The sequence below is a fragment of the Ischnura elegans genome, chromosome 11, assembly GCF_921293095.1.
Source record: "Ischnura elegans chromosome 11, ioIscEleg1.1, whole genome shotgun sequence".
Lineage (NCBI taxonomy): Eukaryota > Metazoa > Arthropoda > Insecta > Odonata > Coenagrionidae > Ischnura > Ischnura elegans.
The window spans coordinates 28,636,372-28,658,747 of NC_060256.1; the positions used below are offsets into that span (position 1 = coordinate 28,636,372).

At 37.6% G+C, this 22,376-nt stretch overlaps 1 protein-coding gene across 4 annotated transcripts in view; it reads left to right on the plus strand.

Moving 5' to 3' along the window:
* Positions 1 to 21,989, plus strand: part of LOC124168482 (serine/threonine-protein phosphatase 2A 56 kDa regulatory subunit gamma isoform-like) — a 364,148-nt gene extending 342,159 nt beyond the window's left edge. For all 4 annotated transcript variants that reach the window (XM_046546762.1, XM_046546765.1, XM_046546763.1 and 1 more), the window contains 11 exons: positions 11,272 to 11,471; positions 12,344 to 12,477; positions 12,883 to 12,952; positions 13,410 to 13,540; positions 13,667 to 13,726; positions 13,889 to 14,102; positions 14,242 to 14,361; positions 15,107 to 15,234; positions 15,797 to 15,898; positions 16,198 to 16,393; positions 17,937 to 21,989. In XM_046546762.1, the coding sequence (XP_046402718.1) occupies positions 11,272 to 11,471; positions 12,344 to 12,477; positions 12,883 to 12,952; positions 13,410 to 13,540; positions 13,667 to 13,726; positions 13,889 to 14,102; positions 14,242 to 14,361; positions 15,107 to 15,234; positions 15,797 to 15,898; positions 16,198 to 16,393; positions 17,937 to 18,080 (1,499 nt within the window). In that variant the 3' untranslated portion in view covers positions 18,081 to 21,989. The remainder of the gene's footprint in view (positions 1 to 11,271; positions 11,472 to 12,343; positions 12,478 to 12,882; positions 12,953 to 13,409; positions 13,541 to 13,666; positions 13,727 to 13,888; positions 14,103 to 14,241; positions 14,362 to 15,106; positions 15,235 to 15,796; positions 15,899 to 16,197; positions 16,394 to 17,936) is intronic.
* Positions 21,990 to 22,376: the final 387 nt, after the last annotated feature.

Genomic DNA, 22,376 nt, shown 5'->3' on the forward strand with positions numbered 1-22,376 from the left:
GTATTCAACGATTGATGGCTCTCCTTTAAATTTTTGCGGCAATTCGTGAGCTTCGTCAGCTCATTTGTCTGCTGTAGCGTGCTCTCATATTGTTTGTCGGTACATCTACGTACTACCCCGCAAGCCGCCTAAAAGGCGTGTGGCAGGGGGCATATAGTAGTAGTATAATTTGTTAGTAATACGTGATGTTAGTAAATACGTGATGTGTTTTGGACGGTGTGGTGTGCATATGGGAGTCCAATTGCATATGGGAGTCCAATTGCATGCTGGTGATTGATCACCCCCTGCCAAACACCCTTGAGGTGGCTCGCAGGGTATTATGTAGATGTAGATGGGTGTTAGGACACCAGGCATTTATACATAGCCTTTTACGGTATGGTAATATCTCGGTTATTTATTCCGGAGTAGACGACAAATTTGATTTTTTTACCACTCGATTACCATTTGTATTAATAGGCGTACCTTAATTGTAAGTAGTTCGCTAATATTCGGTTTTATTATGATGTTATGCGTTGCTTGGATCCAGGACGAGTGGTCGTATTTCGTTTTTAAAAGGCGGAATAACCGGTATAACTGTGAATGAGAATTTTAGGTAATCTTTGGGCTTAATCAGCTCTTTTATCTGTTCGATCTCTTCTTTGTAAACCTCTGTTTCCTCTTTGCGTAGTATTACTTTCCTCACCATTGACCTATTGAGGCGACTTGCGGGGTAATATGTAGTTGTAGCTGAATGTATCGGCTAATAAACTTAACTACACCACCGCATTGAAGTTGTTTTTACCTCTTATCATTTATTTAAATTTGTGCAGTAGTTGTACACACAGATGAGAGACACATCAAACCGTAGTCAATGCGTATAGGAGTTGGACATACATTAGGCTATTTTCCATTGAAATAATTATTTACAAAGTAATAGCGAGTGTGTTTTATATATCCCTTTGAGGCAGATTAATATTCTTTCAGATGATGCATTGAATATACAATGCCTGGAAGTAAAATATAATTTTTATCCTAATTTCAGACAATTTTTTATGGTAATAAATGTATTTAATTTTCCCAAGCTCCCTGATGCGAGGATTCGCTATTGTGTAATACTTAATATGTTACGACGAAAAATTCTTCCTCACTTAGCCATTTTCTTATAAGTTTGGATTGAAAACGCGTGAAAGTTCCAGCCTACTTGTCATGAGTCGGTAACGTCATAATAAGTCCTGCCCATTCACCATTCACTCGTTTAGGGATCCGCTCATTGAGGGAAAGAATCGCTAACAAGAGTGTAAACAGCATGGAGTCATTGACTACATTTGCCTGTATCTCTAAATTGGCAATGTGACCTTTTCATTATAATCTCAAACAGCAGTTGCATCATCATTTTTTATCATCATCATTTAACATCATTTTTTTAATATTTGAGATACATTGAACTCTCGACCGGGGTGCAGGGTAATTGTGATGTGGTGTACGCATAAGCGAACCCAACCGATACCCATTGAAGGTCATGAAGATTATTCTAATAATCCAATTAGCATGGGAGCAGCATGCTAGAACGGATTCCGTGAGGAACCGCCGTTTGAGATGTCGTGGCGGGTCTGGTGCCGGGCAAGGGCCCTGCTTTTCCTGAAAATTTCTAGATGACCGCATAAGTTTTGCGCGAGTAATTCGTCGTCAAAAATGACCGATCCAGCGGTAGGTATGCGTCCTCTAAGGGGCAAGCAGAGGAGACCGATTTCAACCGGGGCCCCCACTCAACCGCGAAAACCTTAAACCCGTGATTAAGCCGTGAATTTCGTCATATAACCTTAAAAATCTCTCAAACTTGATTTTAGTACTACGATTGAAAGAGCAAAAGAAAAATTGATGTGTCGATCATGTTTCAAGGTCACTCATGCGCAAACACTGTCCACGCATTTATCTGCTCACGTATTTATTCTAAGCGCAATTATTGGTCCGTGTGTCATGATGACGCATTGACCTTAAGCCTGTACCAAAGCCGGAAGACTGGTAACCGAAGTGTTCATTAACCCTGGCGAAAATTCAGACGCTTCTTAATTTCCCTGCCGCCCTGCTCACTCCATTTTCTCACTCACAACCCGTAGCCGGCCCTGAATTTTGCTAACGATAGGTGACGCCATGAGAAATAGCACTTTCATTGCGGCGATTGCATTCACGGCGTCTGTCGCATTTGTTAAATTTTTAGTTAACCTGCGGCCTATGATCGTTACGCGATCAATATTTCTGCATGAAATGCTTTGTCTAAAAACCGTGCATTTGGCATCTAGATTGTGAAAATCTGGAAAAAACAGCGAATTTTATATTTTAGTTTTAGTGGGAACCACGTTCAACATTTACCTCAATTGTAAAAATTATATCTGAAGAAATTATCGAAAGGTGGAAGGTAAAATAATCAAATTTGCTTTTTGGCAAATGTTGAACGGGGTCTACGCTGCTTACACTGAAAATTTTAAATTGAAAGCATAAGTTTTAAGCGAGGAATCAGTCGCCAATAAAGACTGGACGAGCAGGAGATCTCTTCATTTGTGGTGTTGTGACGCATTACTTTCTGCGAGTGCCGCGGGTAGCAGTTTTGGACATGGACTTTTGAGAATAGAAGTTAACATTTTTTTTTGCAATTCGGTGTAAAAAGTTTTGCCACTATAGACGCTGTCATAATTTTATCGACACAAGGCCAAAATATGTGTAAAACAGCACATTTTCATTGTTCGACAAAAGTAAAAAAATTCTGCGAACAGAATAAAACATTTTACTTCAACTGATTTGTAAGATGACCATTTTTATGTTGATATGCGTGAAAATCATGTGTCTAGTATAAAACGCATCTGTATCAAAATTCTTCAGTCGCCTTTCTAAAAAAAAGGGAGGTAATTAACTGTGCAGAACTGTATCAAAATTCTTCAGTCACCTTTCTAAAAAAATTGTGGAAATTTTATCGGATCATTTCATATGAATTTAATATTCATATTCTGGACTAAAATGCGAGCCTTATAACAAAAATTGAAGTATTTTACTACTGTGTAAAATTATAATATCTTGAATTATAGCTTATAATTATTATAATAGCTTAGAATAATAGTTTTTTTCCAAAAAAGTGAAAATCATTGATAGTCAGCCCTTTTATTATCTCAGCCGCTCCCCTTAGGATGGCCAGGCGGTGTGTGAAGGCGGTCGTTGGAGAGTGGCGAAACAGCGGACGCTATTGTGTACGAGGTCGTCGCAGCCGACACACTCTTCTCAGTGTGTGTCGCGCACGAGGTTTTATTACTTTTTATGGGATATCGATCGATTGATTGACTTCCCCTCCTTTCGCGCCAGAGTTCGCCGAACCATTCATGTCGAAAAAAAAAGGTTCGTCGTCTCGTCGTTATGATGAAGAAATAATAAAAAGGGACCGTCGCAAGTGTGGTGATGGATATTCGATCGCACGTCCTCGAGGCGATTATCCAGAAGAACCTGTGGGCGTTTTCGTCGACGTATTTTTGGAGCCTTTATCCAAAAATATTGCAATAGAAAATTCTCCAGTCGGCACCTGGAAAGCTGTCACTCACAGCGCACCTAAGCGGGTTTACAGAAGTCACCATTCACGTCGCTGACGGGTAGATTCACGTACGGACAGAGACCGAATTACGCACGTTCAGGTATAATTGGTGGCCAAAAATTTCAGTCAACACAAGTAATCGTTCCAGGCTTAACTTTGTGGAAGTTTGTGTACATTCGAAATGAAAGAAATGACTCAGTAAGAATCCACACAAATTAATTAATAATAAATTAATTTACAATACGGCCTCGTGAATAATTTTGGAAATGCAATAATTGTTCCATCACCTGTGTCTGGTGAAACAGGGAACTGTTCGAATTTTTTCGAAGTATGCATTTAAACGTACTTATTTTTCATTGTGAATTCCAATGAACAATGTAACCGGTTAAAAATACGTATAACAATTCTAACCATTGATTCTTGCATTTGGTTCAACATAACAGGCCATTGCCCGAGTATGCGTTGGCTCGCTGTATGGGCGTTGAGGAACAGGTGCTCGAATGTTACCAAAGAGGATACTCGAGTCAGCCGCGAAATTTGTTGACATCCAACGCGCATTCAAATAGGTTTATTAAACTCGTCAATCCCTTCGCTGACGGGCAGAGAGATCTTTATTTCGCGGAAAAATGTGTGTGTGTGTGTTATAATGTGGGCAGTTAACCTAAATATTATTTGTGATATTATTAGGCATTTATTTTTTAATTTATTAATGCTTTTTCTCGCGGTTGAAGTGGTATGTTGTAAATATTCAGAATTAATGGATCGATTTTTTTTTATTTGCATCAAATCCATAAAAGGTAAGAAGGCCTTTTACATTAGCTTTAGATTTTACATTTATAAACAAAGGGTTGATAATAAAGTGACGAAGGAAAAAAACTCGTTAAACTCGGACATCACGTATTTTATCACTAACATGACCGCTTCATCCGCTCTTTTTGCAATTTTGGGCGGGAGGGGAAACGGAAGAGGAATTTAGAAAGGTAGTCCTCTGATGGGAGTCGTATGCGATGAAATCGATGAAGTTGTATCAACAGGAGTTTTGATGGAGCCTTGAACCCATCGCTGCGCTGCAGACATTTTTGAAAACCAAATAAAATGGTCCAATAAAAGTGGCCACATAAATGAAGTTACTAAGGGACGAATGCTGTGTATTCTCGTTGAACAGGTGCATGGGTGTCGTCTTATTCGCATCACTTTAATTGCTCTCACGGATGGCGAATGAGGCATTGTCGAACGTCAGGTGTTCTCAGTGAGGTGGTCGGAAAGCCGTTTTCGGTGGACGCGGTACTCCCGAACCTCCTCGAGGGTAGTGCCATAATCACAACAACTCTGCTTCGAGCATATGAGATCCGACGCAGAAAGACTTAATCCTTTAATTAAATACAAAGGAAAGCTGCGCTATTTGCCAAAAACTGCTTCGTGCGTAGAGAAAAAGTGACACAGATGTGGAACGAATGAGGCTAGCAGCCGCTAGAAACTCGGGTTAGGCTTTTTGAGCAATTGAGATATCTTTCAGAGGGAGACGAAGAACATCATTTTAGAATCCCGCTATATTTCCAAGTCCGGCAGAAACGATAAACTAAGAGAGATGTTTTGCCGAACGGTTTGCCAGCATTTTGTTAGCGATTGTTATACTGAAAAGAGGAAGATGATACGGCGTGCCGCGTCTTTAAATTACCCTCGTCGTGAATTAGGACTAAGGATGGAATGCCACATGGGGCCACCCATTAATTACGTGAGGCGTTTAGGTTAAGCCGATCTCAACCGATCTCATGTGATGGATGCGAGATGGATGCGAGTATCACGTATTTTTTTCCGAATAAAACAGTGTAAAATTACGGTCTTAGTATTCTTAAATACTAGTCTTAACTTATCTTAAATAAAAATAATTAAACAATCTATAACAAATCCAACGTAATGAAGCACGGATTAACGTATTTACACTGAAGATACGTATTTTGGACTACCTCTCGTGAGATTACAGGGAGTAGGAAGGGTTTCGAGGCAAATCTCACGATATCTCACCAAAGGGTAGGGGATGGTCCAAAAGTCGCCAAAATCGCTCACGTTATTAATGCCCCCCTAAGCAAGAATTACCATGACGCGGGGCAAATGGTGTTATATACGTTAGGGTCAACTTAAGCGCGTTATTATAAGAAAATAGCTACTCCTGCACAAATGGCCCAGGTGTAAGAGAATATAAAGTCCTGATTACACGGTACATTAACACGTGCGAGTTAATTTGTGAATGCATGAACGATTTTGGTGGACCGGAACGGGACATATAAGAATGCATGAGCCAAATAAGAACAGGTTATATTTTTTGTTCATGCGTCCGCACAAGTTGGGTAGTTACAGGGTGCATTTTCGTGTTCATTCTCGTGTTCAAGCATTTATACATTATCATGTATCGTGTAACCAGGCCTTAAGTCATAAAAACATGTTTTTTAAAAGACACTTAATTCCCGTGTACATCTTAACAGTTTTTATATATTTCCAAGTCCATATTGTTAACGATACGTAACGTTTTTCGCGTGTCAGTTTCCGGAATAGAGTCCCTCGGCAAGTGAATTCGCAAGGCCGACAATACTTCTCGAGAGTGCCGTTAAGCGGGAGAGGCAACTCGGCAGCTGGCCTCTTCCTTTCCGCGATCGCGTGGGGACGCCAAGGCCGCCGAAAGCGACATTGCCGCCGCACGCATGCCCTGATCGTGTTTTATTCTCATGCATTCCTGTGCCCCGCGAACGAATATTACGGTAGAGGATTCTTCAGTCGGCTTTCTAGACGTGTTGTCCCCCACCAAATAGGTTTTAAAATTTCGCCACTAGTGTCGCTGACGGGCAGAGCAATCCGAATTTCACGCAGAAATATACTGTAAAACTCGCTTATTACGAGTTTCAAGGAACCATCGTTCTATTTTGTTATAAACTGGATTTCGTTATATCCATAAAAAAAGGATTTTTCCCTATGCATAACAGGATTGCCGGCTTATAATCCGTAAATTGTCTTTATTTATGCAACAGATCCGTAACAAGTAGCAATCGTCCCACCCTTTCTATTAAACGGCTGGAAAGGTAAGGATTTTAAAATAGACAGTAGAACAGTGTGGTGATGGCCACACGAGAGAACAACTAATGGTAATGATAAGGCAAGCAACGGTTAAGTAGCGAAGATGGCCGTATTTTCGTTATAAAAGAGGAAATAATTCTCCTAAGGAGCAAATTATAGTTCGTAATTGCGGGGATTTCGTACTTGTTAAATGCGGGGAAAGTATTATAAGAAAGTCCGAGGGACTGGGACTCCCTTCGTTATCGGCGGGATTTCTTTACGCGCGTGATCATAGTAAGCGACTTTTACTGTACTATATTTTGGCCAGTTAACCTAAATGTATATTCGTGATGAAAAATTAAAAAAAATTAACAACTTTTTAATGCTATTTATTGCTATTTTAAATATTGTTTTTTAAAATAATGGAAATAACTCGATCGCTCTGCGCTGCGGACAGTTTTGAAAACCCATTAAAATGCGCCCTAGGTAGCCACAATAATCAGGTTCATATGCGACGGACTGGTGTTTCCTCTGTGTAGGGTCCATGACTAATTGTCTCGACTGTGGTTGCTTTAAGCCTCCAATATAGTCCTCCGAATTTTCCTATCAGAGTTATTGTACACAAGAGCGATTGTTGGCTTCGAGCATAGAACCAAGAGCAGACGTGGGCACCGGCAGTAAAAATTCGATGGCGTCAGGGCGTATTTTTGAGTGGATCGCGATTCGCGGCTCGTACCTTAAACCACATAGATGGTCTCGACGACCCGAATTGGTTGCTAACGATTAAAAATCGAGTTGCAGGAATTAAGTAGTGAAAACCTGAGATCAAATATTGAATACGTATCAAAGTAATGAGGTTATTCTGGGTGTTTCACCATCTAATTTTGAGAGTAAGCGAATTTTATAGAACAAAGGTTTTTAAGCCTATAATTTACGTGTTTTTTTTCTATTAGGGGGCTTAATTACGTGAGTCGTTTAGGGGGAGTGGGGTCAAGCTGATTATCACCCAATCTCAATATCATCTCATGGCAAGTATCACGTAATTTTTTCCCGCTAGAAAGAGCGTAAAATTTTATTCTAGACTACGATCTTATTAATCTTAAATACTAGTCTTAACAAATCTTAAATTAAAATAATTAAACAAATTGCTTTTTTATAAATCCAACGCAATGAAGCAGATACTAGCGTATTTACTCTGAAATTGCTCATTTTGAATCATATCACTTGAGACTAGAGGGAAGGGGAGGGGATCGAGCCAAATCTCACGATATCTCACCAAGGGAAGAAGGAGGGTCCAAAAATCGCCAAAATCATCTCATTTAATTAATGAACGTCCCCTTATTAAGAGCTATTTTGAAGTTGGGTGTTACAATGTTGGCCTCAGGCTTTGGTTGACTTAGGAATTTTTTGGTATAATTTTCAAATTTGAGATTCACAATCAATCATGTCAGTCGAATGTTGAAATTTGTGTAAATCGACGCACCCTGAAATTTTCAGGATGATATTTTAAGTTTGATGCCAGTAATTCGACGCTAAAAAAAATACCTTTCGAGCGAAGGTGATGCGTCCTCTAAATGTGAATTGATAAAGCGGTTTACTCTCTCAGTCTGTCGTCCTTGTTGTGGTCGTGCTGACAATGTCCGGGTGGGAGCAGAAATGTATTGTACGCACCCGCGACTGCAGTGGCGGTAGATGACGTCGTCAGGAGGGCTGGCCGTCAAGGGCGACCGGCTTTACTGCGGGCACTTTCATTTCCGCTAAATTCGAGGAAAGGAGTTTCAGTTGCGCTATGTCTTGGATCGTTGGTTCGAAATTACTGCACGTGTAGTTACCCATCCGGGCTTATTCAGAATGCGTCTTATCCTTCTATCCCACTTCTGTAATTTTTTCGACTGTAGTATTTTTCAATCGACGTCTTATTATTTTAAATCCAATTCGAAATATCGTATATAAGTCAGTGTTTGTTCATAATAATAAGGAACCCAATTGTAGTTTAGAAATCCAGTGATTGGTAGAAAGTACAGCCCTCCATTTCTCCCTATCCCAAGCTAGTTCTTTTACCTTCCTGAGGCTCGTCTTCCCCGTATCCGTCTTGTTATGTCCTAGATACGTACGTATCTCTTGGTCTTCCTCTGGGGACTTCTCTATTAATGTTCATACCATTATGTTCCCCCGTAATTGTTGCTTCTCATTGCGTGGCCCATCTACCGTGCTGTTCTTTGGCGTAGAGTGATCCATAGTTTCTTCTCTTTGCCTCCCAGTCTCTCACCTTGATTAAATAATTAATAGTGAAGCCATCATAGACGGTATGTATGGAGGTTAAAAGCATAATTATGGTACACAGAATGAGGATGTTTTAATCCTTATATGTTCAAATAAAAACTTTTCCCAGGTATTTGAATAGACAGTAGCGCCGCAGTCATGTAGCTTGCGTGATTTGACTTCGGTTACTATGCATCGCAGTTATATTCTAATAGCATTTTTTTTTAAATAGCGCTTTGCCTTGGTTTAATTTCAATCGCAATCGTCAAAACGAACATCATATGCACTCGCCGTTTACAAAAAAAAAACATTGTGTTGACTAACTTATATTTAATTTCAATCGAAATTCTTATTCTAAAACGAACATCATCATCAGATTTTTGCCAAAGTACCGTATTTATCCTTTAATTCGAAGTATTCATATGTTTTGACAATTGTCTCCTTAAGAACCTGAATAAAAAGTCATGGTCTCTTATAAAACTTCAGTTTTTGGATTACAGTCGTAAGGGTATATGTTTATATAATTAAGGGTAGTTTGAAATTTTCTCGAAAATGGTGTGTGTCGATCCTCGTACTGATCTCCTTAAGATGTCGCATACCTCCCTTTCGATCGGTCTTAACTTGTCTTTTTTGGCTTAGTAATACTCCTTTAAAACGTACGTATGCTATATCCATTAAATGTCCATTAATTATCCATTAAATGCCTGCATATTAAAATGGAAATGTTACTTATGTTATAATACACATATGAACATACAAATGTTACAATATACATATAAATATATGTTAAACAAAGGCTACTCTGCACTGAAAGTTTCATGACGATAGATAGCTTAACGCTAGGGGACGGGAAGTGCGTGGCACTAGCTGCAAGGACGGTCATGGGTAATTTTGACCTATAATGTTTTTCAACGCAAAATACACACTACTTCATTTGGAAACTTTATTTCTTCTTCACGAGTTACTTTGTGAAGGCTTGTTCTACATGTGTATCGCTATAAAGATGTTACTGGTAATTAATTGTTGATAATTTAAGTTTTATGCGAGTAATTCATCGCCAATAAAGGCCGAGCGAGAGGCATGCGTTATTTTGAGGTTAAGTGGAGTAATCGTCGTGCTGTAATGTGATCTTCAATGTCAGCTGCGTGTGTGAAAGGGTGTGGAGACTGTGCGGTATTAGAAAAGAAAGGTGACATACGTGACCAACGATGCGTGTGTATCCACTGGCTTCGCGGAAGGAGCTCTCGGGGTCGATGGAGCAGAAACAACGAATTGCGTAGCTCTCCTAAGAGATGTTTCTTTCTATCGACCTCCTGAGCCGTTTCATTACCAAGCATTTACTCATGCAAGTACGCTTGATAGATAAAAATATATACATGCGTTTTTCACAACAAACCCATCAATTTTGGTGGTATAAACAATTTTTTTTCGGCAAACTGCGGAAATATCAAGCGCTCAAAAATGGGCAACCTGATTTTGCATGCAAAAAATTGGTACTTTTTCGGAAAAAATAGAAAATTCAGGGAGTACTATGAAGCCGAAGAATTTTTAAAGCAAATCATCCAACGTAGAAATAAACTCTCTTGCGTATGCTTTTTGTTGCTTTGAAATTGATGGCTTCGTTTAGATGCTAGAGCTCAAACTCGGGTGCGTTACTTTTTTACGAGTAGTAAATGAATGCTCGGATAGATTCACGAAATTAGAACAGGGGCTATTTCCTGGACATGCATTCGTGCATTAGCGAAATTGTGGTGTTTACAGGTTAACATTTTTGATTTTGAATGCGTTTGCGCATCTTCCCGTGCGGCTAGATGTATGCTTATGTAAGCAATAAGCACGCCTTAACAGTATGAAACGAGCGTGCGTTACTGTGCCACAAACATCTCTTTGAAGCAAACGCGCGTAATTCGCATTGTGCACTTTCTTACAGCAAGTGCTGTTGGTCCCGTATATATTATCACAGAGTACATCTTACTCTATGATACTACCTTTTAAAATTTATTGATTTGATTCAGTTTCATCATATGCCAGCAGTGGCGTAGCCAGGAATTTCGTTCGGGGGTGGTCCAAAATCAGGGGGAAAATCTTTGAAAAACAAGGTACTAAATAATGGGTTTTAAACTAATTTTAACCCTTTTTATAATCGAAAAACTTCATTTGTTAAATAAATATTTTTTTTTAATTCACGATTTTTCAATATTTTGTTTTCTTTTATGAAGGAAAATAATTGTGTTTTTATATTTTGGGGGGGGGAGTCCGGAACCCCCCCTGGACATGCCACTGTATGCCAGTAATGCTTCAACGCATTGTATGCAATTTACCTACCATTACAAATTTGTGGTATTATGGCTAAGCTCTTCCTTCACAACAAGAATAATAAGCCTCTTCCTTTTGGTTGCCTATTGCAGATGCTGCGCCTGGGGAACGTGAGGAGCTATTCATCCAGAAGATCCGTCAGTGCTGCGTGCTGTTTGACTTTGTCTCCGACCCTCTTTCCGACCTGAAATGGAAGGAGGTGAAGCGGGCCGCCCTGCACGAAATGGTCGAGTTTGTCACCTCCCAAAGAGGAGTCATTACAGAAGCTATCTACCCAGAGGCTGTGAACATGGTAAGATGCGTTGTTCACTCACTCCCCCGTTTTGTAACTAATTTTGAATTTTGTTTTGATTGCTCAGCATCAATATAATCAGAATGCTCGTTTACAGCATTGCTTGAAGTAGTGAGAAATCATGACAAATGAAGAGAGCACTGAATTTGTGTTAAAATCGTTAGTGAATGAGTCAGGATTCGGTGGAAGTTTGTTCATCTTGTAGGTGACAGGATAAAATCGTCACGTGTCAAATTGAGAGTCATGGGTTTGAGTCTCACCTGGGAGGGGTGGGGGTGCTTATGCCCGTAGGATGTTTTTTTATTGTCTTCTGTCATTTGTTGATAATCTTGATGCATAGTTTCTCAATGTGCTTTTTTTGGTGGTAATAGTGATAAATAATAAGGAAAAAATAATAAAAAGAATTATATATGATTAGTATGTCTTGCGAAGTTCGGTCAAGAAGTAAGATTCAATTTTCAAGATAATATACTATTTTGGCTTTTTTTACAATATAACATGAAATAATCAGCCAGAAACAAACAGGTAAATATAATTAAAAGTTTAATTAATCATTAATGGAAGTGGTTGATAAGAATATTAGAAGTTTTATACTGTAAAATGTATATGTAGTTTTAATTATCTGGGTGTGTCTTATATGTTTGTTGAAAATTGTTTTCTTCTTAAGGATTTGCTTACTCTTACCTGGAGCAGTTGAAATATTCATTGAAACAACCGAAAGATTGGTATGGAGGCTTTTGTGGTTATTTAATTCTCTTTGGGTTTTTGCCGTGTGCAGAAAAAAAAGATAAAGAGAATATGACAACTGATAGATTACAGCTTTTTTCATAGAGCAAATGAAAAATTTAATGGTATTATTCCCTCCTTCCCAGTTTGCTGTGAATTTATTCCGGACACTTCCCCCATCTAGTAATCCAAATGGTGCAGAATTTGATCCTGAGGAGGATGAGCCAACGTTAGAAGCTGCATGGCCCCACTTACAATTAGTCTATGACTTCTTCCTCAGGTTAGTTTATGTTGTTTTGAATGTGAATGAAAGTTGTTTAATTTTTCTCAGCAGCATTTCTGGCAGATCTTGAACCATAGATATGTGAGGAAACCTAAAAGTTTAGTCAATGAAATATAATCTCTCATCATATATTCTTTTATTTTGATTTGGTACTCAAGAAAAAATTTTGGCACATTAGGAAATAATTTAAATTCGAGGGAACCACCTGAAAAAATATTTACTCTTTTTATTTTACCATGCACACTTATCTAATTGATTATTGTGAAAGTATTGCATGTATTCTGAAATAATAGTTAATAAAAATGAACTTCCTCTTCATCTTGTCACTCTATATGAGTTTGGATTTGTCGTAGATTAAACCTGACAGTAAATATAATTATTTTTTGTTTGTTTCACTTACAGATTTCTTGAGTCACATGATTTTCAGTCAAATATAGCAAAGAGATATATAGATCAAAAATTTGTTTTGCAGGTATGTATAAAGTGAAAGTGGTGAATATTCTATATTTTTAATTATGTAGCTCTTGTATTCATCTCTTTTTGTAAACTTAACATCAGATTTTTTTCTAGCGCATGAATCACATTTCATGTGCTCTTCTCCATGCTAATTGAAGAGCATTAGTTTTTCTTAAAAATTTGTTGAATTTTAATGTTATTGAACAAATCAGATATTCTTATTCATCCCATGTGTATTAAGTGATCACTGCATGGTGTAAAATTCTTATTCAGGAATGTATGAAATGGTTGCATGATTTTTCTTGCTTCGGGGAATGTGGGAAATTGTCAATGGAAAGACTGGTATTTCACTGATTTACCATTAAAATATATTTTCATTTAGTAAAGCATGTTAGAGGTTGTTATTATTTTCATATACCATCATCACAAGTTTTTAATGAGTTCATGTCATTTATTCTGAATTTGCTTTGCAGTTGTTAGAGCTCTTTGACTCGGAGGACCCCAGGGAAAGAGACTTTTTGAAGACCACTTTGCACAGAATCTATGGCAAGTTCCTTGGACTGCGTGCTTATATTCGCAAACAAATCAACAATATATTTTATAGGTAAGGTGGTCTCTGCCCTATGAGGCATTGTTGTAGGGAGGAAGATTTTATTATTAACTGGATGATTTTATTCTTTTCTGAAATTTAGTTATCAGAGTAACGTCTTCTCTCAATCAATAATTTCAGGTTTATCTATGAAACTGAGCACCACAATGGTATAGCGGAACTTCTTGAAATCTTGGGGAGGTTAGTACCTTTTTTTTAGTTGCATTTACCACAAGTTTTGAAGAGGACAGAAAAAGTATCCAGCCTGGCAATTTGTCTATACATGAAACTACTACTTTTCCTCTATTTGAAGATGTATTTTAGTGTAAAGTCTTGAAGGTGTAAAATTTTGATTTTTTTCAGTATCATCAATGGCTTTGCCTTACCCCTTAAAGAAGAGCACAAGGTATTTTTGCTCAAGGTGCTGTTACCTTTGCACAAAGTGAAGTCTTTATCAGTTTACCATCCACAGCTGGCTTATTGTGTTGTCCAGTTTCTTGAGAAGGATGCAGCCCTCACTGAGTCTGTGGTGCTAAGTTTACTCAAATACTGGCCAAAGACACATTCTCCTAAGGAGGTGAGACTAAATAATATAGAAAATTTGTTGTGTGGTAAATAAATAGTGTCTGACATTTCTATTTTTATTAAACGTTGTCCATTTTATGTATTTCATAACTCAAAAAAGCCTCTATTTTGAATACAATCTCTTCTTTTAGGTTATGTTTCTTAATGAGCTTGAAGAAATTCTTGATGTAATTGAGCCTGCAGAGTTTAAAAAGGTTGCAGAGCCTCTTTTCAGACAACTGGCTAAATGTGTTTCAAGCCCCCACTTTCAGGTATGATGACACTTAATTTCCTGGAAATGGATCTTATGAATAGTTTTGAAGGAGTTTATTTTGCGATTAAGTTGGTACATCATGTTTTAGATAAAATTTCTTGAGATTCTGTTGCACTTTATGCACTAGAAAAATATTTGGAGGTTATTTCATTTACATTTATTGTCTATCCTTGAAATGGATAAATTGGTATTGCATGTTCCATTTGAAAATAAAATAATTCCTACATTGTTTTTGCAGATGAGACATAGCATTTGAGAAAATTTCAGTGTTGATTCTGTTCATGCATTGTCTTTGATCTGATTTAAAAAGAATTAAGTCATGGCATTTTAAAGGAGTGTAATGAGATGGAAAATCATCTTTGTTCTATTGGAAACCCTTGGCAATTTGTATCAATTCCAAGATTTTATATTAAAAAATACTATCAGAATTCTTTTATTTGCTATTATTGTAGGGGAAATGAATAAATTTGATTTGTTACCATTTCATTTTGATGCAGAGTGAAATGGCTTAAATTACTTTTTACGTCTAGTTTATGGAAAAATGTGTTGTGACTACTTTCAAGGTATTTACGGAGTTTTCATTACATTATCTGTTCATTGTATTCATTTACATTTCGTAATGCATTACTAATTATTTATTTTCTTTTCCAATCATGTGTGTTTAAAAATGCCTTGATATTTTGCAAAGATGGATTTGGGCTAATACAGGAATATTGAGCTATAATTCTCTTCAAATATTTCAGGTTGCTGAGAGAGCTTTATACTATTGGAATAATGAGTACATAATGTCGTTGATCAATGACAATGCTGCTACCATACTCCCAATAATGTTTCCTGCCTTGTATAGAAATTCAAAATCGCACTGGAACAAGTAAGTAATTTACTGGTTTCATATTGGTGAAGTCTTCTTGGGTTTTCCACCGGTTGAGTTCATTGTAGGCAGCCATGGAAATGGTTGTGAAACTAGCATAATAAGCCGGGAAAGAACAAGATCTTACAGTTTCATATTCTCTTCTATATCCATTAAATTCTATTTCACTTTCATCTATTTCAGGATAAACATAGTAATTCGGCTTTATTACTGTATTCCATATTGTATACTCTTGAATAATTTGGACTGTAGACAATATAGTCAACTGAATTTACTATTTTACCATCATTATGCAATTGTTTGTGGTATTACCGAGGACTTAGTAGCTTTTTTGTGTAAATAATAGTAGTGGGCAGAATATTGTTGTTTTAATTTTTAATTTGAAACACCATTTGATTTGTTTCTGCTATCTTTGATCATCATATTTAGAGTGAGAGCCTAACTTAGAGCATATCTTATGGTTAAATTGTAAGGTTTTAGCAATCAATGTTATGGTGAGTGTTAATTCATACTAAACATAGATTGTTTTTCTAATGTACTGATGTGATATTCTTATTTTTAGGACAATTCATGGTTTAATATATAATGCTCTGAAGCTCTTCATGGAAATGAATCAGATGCTGTTTGATGAATGCTCAACACAATTTAAGCAGGAGAGGCAAAAGTAAGTTGTTTTATTGTTTGCTCCCAGTTGTGTTCTTATGTAGACAGTGTACTCTTAGTTCTTTTATGAGCTCACAGAGTGTAGAAAAGTGTCATCTTCCAATCTCTCAATTTTCTGATGGATATTTTTTTCTGATAAAAGGTATATATGTTTTTAAGTTAGTTATTTTTTCATCATAGTTCATGCTGCAAAATAATGTAAGTGCTTAATAAATGTGTGCATTTCAAGCTGAAGATTTTGGTAAGCACTCTTTACTGGGTGGCTGCTTGAATTTGGTGTCATTTTTTGGTCACTTCCAGGGAGAAGGAACGACTTAAAGACCGGGAAGAATCCTGGCAAAGGATAGAAAAGTTGGCTAGCCACAATCCTAATTATACATCCCAAGGAAATTACTCAGGCCTCAACATGGTTTCTTATCAGCTTAGGGGTGGAGGAGATGAACCCGGGCCTGATGATGAAATGTCATATGAAATGCTCGAGGCTGAAGCCAGAGAGGTAATGATTTTCGTTTTTGATTCCTCTCAGTCCTTAAATTATGCTATGTGTACAGATCTAAGACACTTCTTCCCTTTGTACTCCCTTCCAAAAATATCCAATCATTTCCCTATCAAAGTCTCATGTGACACTGATCTGGAATTCCAAGGTTTGAGAATCCAAAGTTTGAGACATGGAACTGGTATAGAACTTTTCTTCCAAATATGGAAGTGATTTTCCTAATATGAATTCAATGTTGCAGATGTTGAACTAATCTGGAACCAAGGTTTCAGATAAAGAACTGGTGTGTAACTTTGGTTCTAGGTATGGAAAGGGTGTGGATTTGAAGTCTCAGAATGAAACAGGTGGATGTGTCACATATTAATCCTCCACTGCACAAACGCTCAACAATTGCCCATCGAATCAAATCTGCTCATCTAGGAGCCCAGCTATACGAATCTGCTCAGCTTACAGTAGCTCTAGCATAAATGCTCTCCTCCTATTCTCCAAGATTCAGAGGTGTTTATGCTCCAGCTACTGCCAGCTGAGGGCACTCGTATTGTTGGGCTCCTAGATGAGCAGATTTGATTCAATGGGCGATTTTTGAGCATTTGTGCTGTGGAGGTATCAATATGGAACATAGGCGATGTTCCTGAAATGAATCTGGGGTTAAAACATCCCAAAGAAAAGTAAAAGTTTTAAAGTTTTGAGGTGGGTATGTCTTATTCAGTGCTCTGGTGAAAGAGAAGAATTTTGTTTGAAGATTGAATATATGAGGCAATTTGGGTGAACTGCCGTTGATTTAAACATAGTTAAAAAGCTGTTCAAAATATAACTTTACCTAATCAAACATTACAGTAAAATGTTAAATAAAAAAAACAACTGAAAATGTACTACCCTACACTCATAGTTTGTTAAAAAGTTGATGTGCCTAAATGAAGAGAATCTTCATCATGTGTTGGGAAAAAGATGATGAGAATTCTTGCCATCCGTACACAATATGTTAATGGGTAGAATACTTTAATGATACTCTCTTACTTCACCTTTCATTTTCAGCTTCCTCTACTCTTCTCTCTCCAATGCTCTTATAGTTTGTTTTTAACACCATTTAGTGTCACATAGTTGGAGTGGTACTTGTAAACAATGTGGAGGGTATATAAATAAAATGTTACACCTTCGAAACAAAATTTCTATGATCACAATTTTTGGTATCATTCAACATGCCTTTTTTATTTTACTCTAATACTAATTCTTAACTACATAACTTATTTGGATTTTTCTTTTCAAAAGGTTAGCTGCTGCATTATTAGTAATTGTTATTGCAGTTGTTCCAGAAGCCAATTTATTGGCTCATGGCACATTGTGGCTGAGACGCAAAAGTCTATATATCAGCTCTCAGTATTAAGATTGTTAAATAGGATTCATGCTGGTCAGGGAAGTCATGGGTGCTAGTCTGGGAAATAAAATTTGGGGGTTAATTTAATGTCATTAATATAACATTTAAGTATGCATTATGTATTTTTCTTGAATACTGCTGATGCCTGAATTCTTTGTTCTGCTTCAGGTGAGGAAAGCAAAGAACAAGGAGAAGCCCCTGCTGCGACGCAAATCTGAGCTTCCACATGACACATACACGCTGAAGGCCCTCGATGATCACAAGCGCCATGATGAGTTCCTCAGCACGCCTCCAGATGTGAACAAGTGCTAATGAAGCTCCAAGGGTGTGTAGGCATGCGTATGTGGGGGCCTTCATTGTCCCCTAATCTCCTCCCCTCGCCCTCGGTTCAGCAAGAGGCAGTCACGAGCCGAGGAGGGGAAGAGGATAGCCCCCTTCAGAGGAGGGGACCTGTGCCAAGCTAGCTCTATCAGTGGCGTATGGTGTATGGTTGACGGGCCTGGGAAGCCTCCACACGAAGGGTAATGAACGTAACGTCTTGGATTGCGCTTGCCTCCTCACCCCTTCGCTCCCTCGCCAACCACATGATATCCCCTCCCCCTTGCCCTCTTCCCAACGCGATGACCACTTCCCATCATCCCCTTCTCTTATTCCTTCCCCTGCTGAAACTGTCGGGGGCTCTCCATCTGCACAAAGGGAACGGCACTCCTCTCGGGGTCACTCGCTGCACATTTTCACGGTTCACATCACGGCAGCGTTCCCTATTTGGTGTCCCCTGCTGGGGAGGGGACTTGAAGGTGGGTGGCAATCTTGGCCCAGCTATCACCTAGGCCGACTTGGACACCTGCTCTGCAAGGATCAAGTGTGTGTTGCATATGTAAATACATACATATATACATAAATATATTATCTGCCTCAATGGTTGTTCATTTCCGTGGCATTAGAATGCATGCCGATGAGGCTTGTGGTTGTGGGGACTGCCTAGGAAATGGAGGCCTGCTCATTTGAAAGCAAAGTTCTGTCTTGCACCTGGCCAGGTGTGAAGAATGTGTTGTTGTAGATTAGATTCGCTAATTGGTGATGAGGACAATGCGAAGTGCGATGGATTAGGTTCTCTACCTGTTTCAGAGACATTTACAATGATAAGGAGAGGGGGTGGAGTGGCAGGGATTCTTTGCATGTGTCTGTTGCATCTCCAGGGATGTATGTGTGTAAGTGTGCATGCTCTCGAAGCCACTGGTACATATTCTGTTTTAAACTGTATAATACTAAGCGATATATTTTGAATTTGACTTCAGTGCTAGAACCGTCATTGTTTTCTTTAGTTTTACTTATAAATGATTTTATATCGATGAAGCATTTGATTGTGTAGCAATGCAAAAGGTATTTTGAAACTTGAAAAAAGGACTAAAATATTTGCGTTTTTTTAATCTGAAAGATGAGAAGTACACACTGAATGTTGAAGCCATAACCCTTAATCTGTATAACACCCTGAATTTGAAGTGGGAGAGAGAGAAAGAATGAATGATTGCTATATCAACACACAAACGCATTGACTGAGTCAAATTTTAATGTGGGAAATGCCTACCCGTTGCAAAAAAAATTAGATTCATCTTCATTGGTACACACTTTCGAAATTGATATCTAGGTTGTCAATCAAAGTATAGCTGTATGGTTGTGGGGCTTTCATTAATTGAAAGATTTTACTGTAGGTGCTTATTTTGCAGCCTTTGTTGATTTCATTCGAGCCCTTAGGCACTATTGTTAATTGTTGAACTGTTTTGTTGCATAGGAGGTGTACTTAATTTCATATTTATTTGTAATTAAAAGTACATTTACTGCCGTAACATGTTAGTCGAACATGTTGTATGGCCTTGTTATGCCTCACATTTGATATTAAGTGATGTGTGCAATGAGTTTTAAGGCTGTCAGAGAGCTATATATTGTTATTACCACAAGAACTGTATTAGCGTCGTCAGTTTGTGTGTACAGTATCTACCATAGAACCTCTGCAGACAAGGGTTTTGAAAGGTCAGTGTAACCTTCTTTTAAGAGAGGTGTTTCCAAGAGCAAAAAATACCTTTAGGATAGTGGCTAATGAAAACATACATTTTATTATATGATTTCAGACAATCATGATAGTTTCCAAATGCTATAGATGAATTCAAATCAAGGGAATTCTTCATTATTGGGATTAATTGGCAAATGCATTGGAAATAGTGATAGTGTTTTAGAGTTTTACATGAAGTTTGAAGAGAACAAAGTATAGAGGTATCTCAAAGGCTTTTTGGAATTTTGATAATAATATAGTTTATATTCAGTATTATTTAGGCCTGGAACACAAAGTTTACCTTGCATGCAATGGAGCTGATTTTAAAGTAATGACAGTAAAATTAAAGCCCATTTAAGTTGAATAACACTCAAGGTTTTTTGGGCATATTGGGAAAAGTGTAATTCATATAAAGATATTGGGGTTAGCAAATATTTTGGTTTCATTCAGTAAAATATTTAAGTATAAGTAAGTCATTTTTCTTTAGTCCATTTCATAGGCTTCAGTACAATTGTTTGTTCATCCTTTTCTTACTGATAGTTGTATACTATATTGACTCCCCTTTGGCTGTAATGAAACTTTTTAGGGTTGAACATACATAATGTACATAAATGACTATTTTGTGTACGATGGGATAGCTCTTGTCTATGGACGATTGGATTCTTACAGGAGGTGTTTTAATGGTTTCAACTTTCAATGAGGAAGGATACTCAAAGTATGTGATTTGTGAACATAGTACCTTGTTATATTTGTTGTAAAATATTGTACATATGTGAAAACTCACTTTTGAAAGTCATCATAAAATGCTTGCTTCTTTTTTACAACCAATTACCATGTGATTTCCCTGTATATCACCCAGGCAGTGAAACATTTTGAAGTTTTAGGTTGACATTTTGTAGTAGCCACTTTAAAGCTGAAAACACCAATTCAGTCATCAAATTTCAGAGCTGAGATAACATTTTGTTAGTTCATAAGTGGTTGTTTGAGCAATTTAAAGTTTAAATAAAACTTTTACATGCAATTCAGTGAATAGTGGGTGCATAGGTCTATTGCTGATTGCACCTCATTGAGGCTTTAATACCATATCGTGATTTATAAAAAAATTATGTTCTTTATGAAAGCAACCACATCCTCTTACAGAGACCCGACCCCACCAAATGGTTATTGTGGCCAGTGGTACAATGTGTTCAAAGATTTGTAAGGTTTTTGCTGTGGTTAATGGATATCCCTCTTTGCAATCATACTTTGTGCCAAGGAAGTCTCTAAGAAAGTTTAGCTATGGTCCTTAGCAGAGTAAGTAGTTGGTCTAAATTATTACATGGGCTTTCAAGTGATTGTGCTCTTAGAGGATGGGATGATGTTTCTAAAATGCTTGTAAAGCCAGCATGTAAAATCAACATTCCATGTTACTCTTTCCCCATTTTGTTTTGTTACCTTCTGTTCTTTGTTGATGATCAGCCTGCCTCCCCCCTGGCATGGCTTGTGATCGGCTACTCGGGGCACATGCCCTCTCTCAGGTACCCTTCATAAAAAAAAGAGTGAGCATTACTCCACAGTTCAGTCATAATTTACCTGGCATTTTCAAAACTGTACTTGATCCTCGCAGGCCAAGTGCATTTGTATGGTTATTGTTCTTGCTGAAATCAAAAATTATTATTTTTTCCTTTTTTTTCAAAGGGTATTAGTGAGAGTATGTATACAGAAATATAGTGTGTGTGTAAGGTATGAGAAACATTTTTGGTGAAAGTGTGTGTGAAAATAAATACGGTATTTTATTAATGCTAACAAAAAAAACTGTGGTGTAAGGAATTGCCTTCCAGCTCGTAAATGAGTCAAATTAATTTTGCTTTCTGTCGAAGGAAGTACAATTGTTTAGCTGTAGGAAAAATGAAACATCTTCAGGCCTCTGGGATTCAGAAGCTCCGAAACATTAATTAGCCTGCTATGCAATTCCTCTTTAAGGGACTACGCATAGCCTGTTGTGGGGACAAACTTATGTCTTGTCGTGCTTTAATGCTTCTATACATGTAATATTGTAGATATACAACTGAAAACGGTGTTCCAATTTGAAAGCGGCCACTCTAGAAAGTTTGTAGTGTGCAAGTCCATAGTGGACGTGTCTGTATATAAATATATATATCTATATAAATACACGAGATACAGAATCTTAAGTTATTTCTTTGAATTACAATTTTTTTTCAGAAATACCTTGTAAGATCCTTAAATCAATATAAATGACCATCTAAGCTTGATTTCAGTCTGCCGAGACATTTTTATCGTGCTTATGAAGTTACTAAATAGTGGACTTATATTCAGCTTTTGTGAAATAATTATTTCCTTACTCCCAGACATGCATGAAATATGACTGTGTATATTCCGCCATGTAAAATTATCACTTTGTGGTTGTTGATGGTGTTATCCTTGGTCATTTCTGTTTTGAACTTCCTATTCAATATTTCATTGATAGGGAGAAGAGTGGCTTAGTACGTAATAAGTGTCGCCTTTAGCATCTAATTGAACGGAGTTCCAATGAGAAACAGAGGGACTGTCTTAAAAAT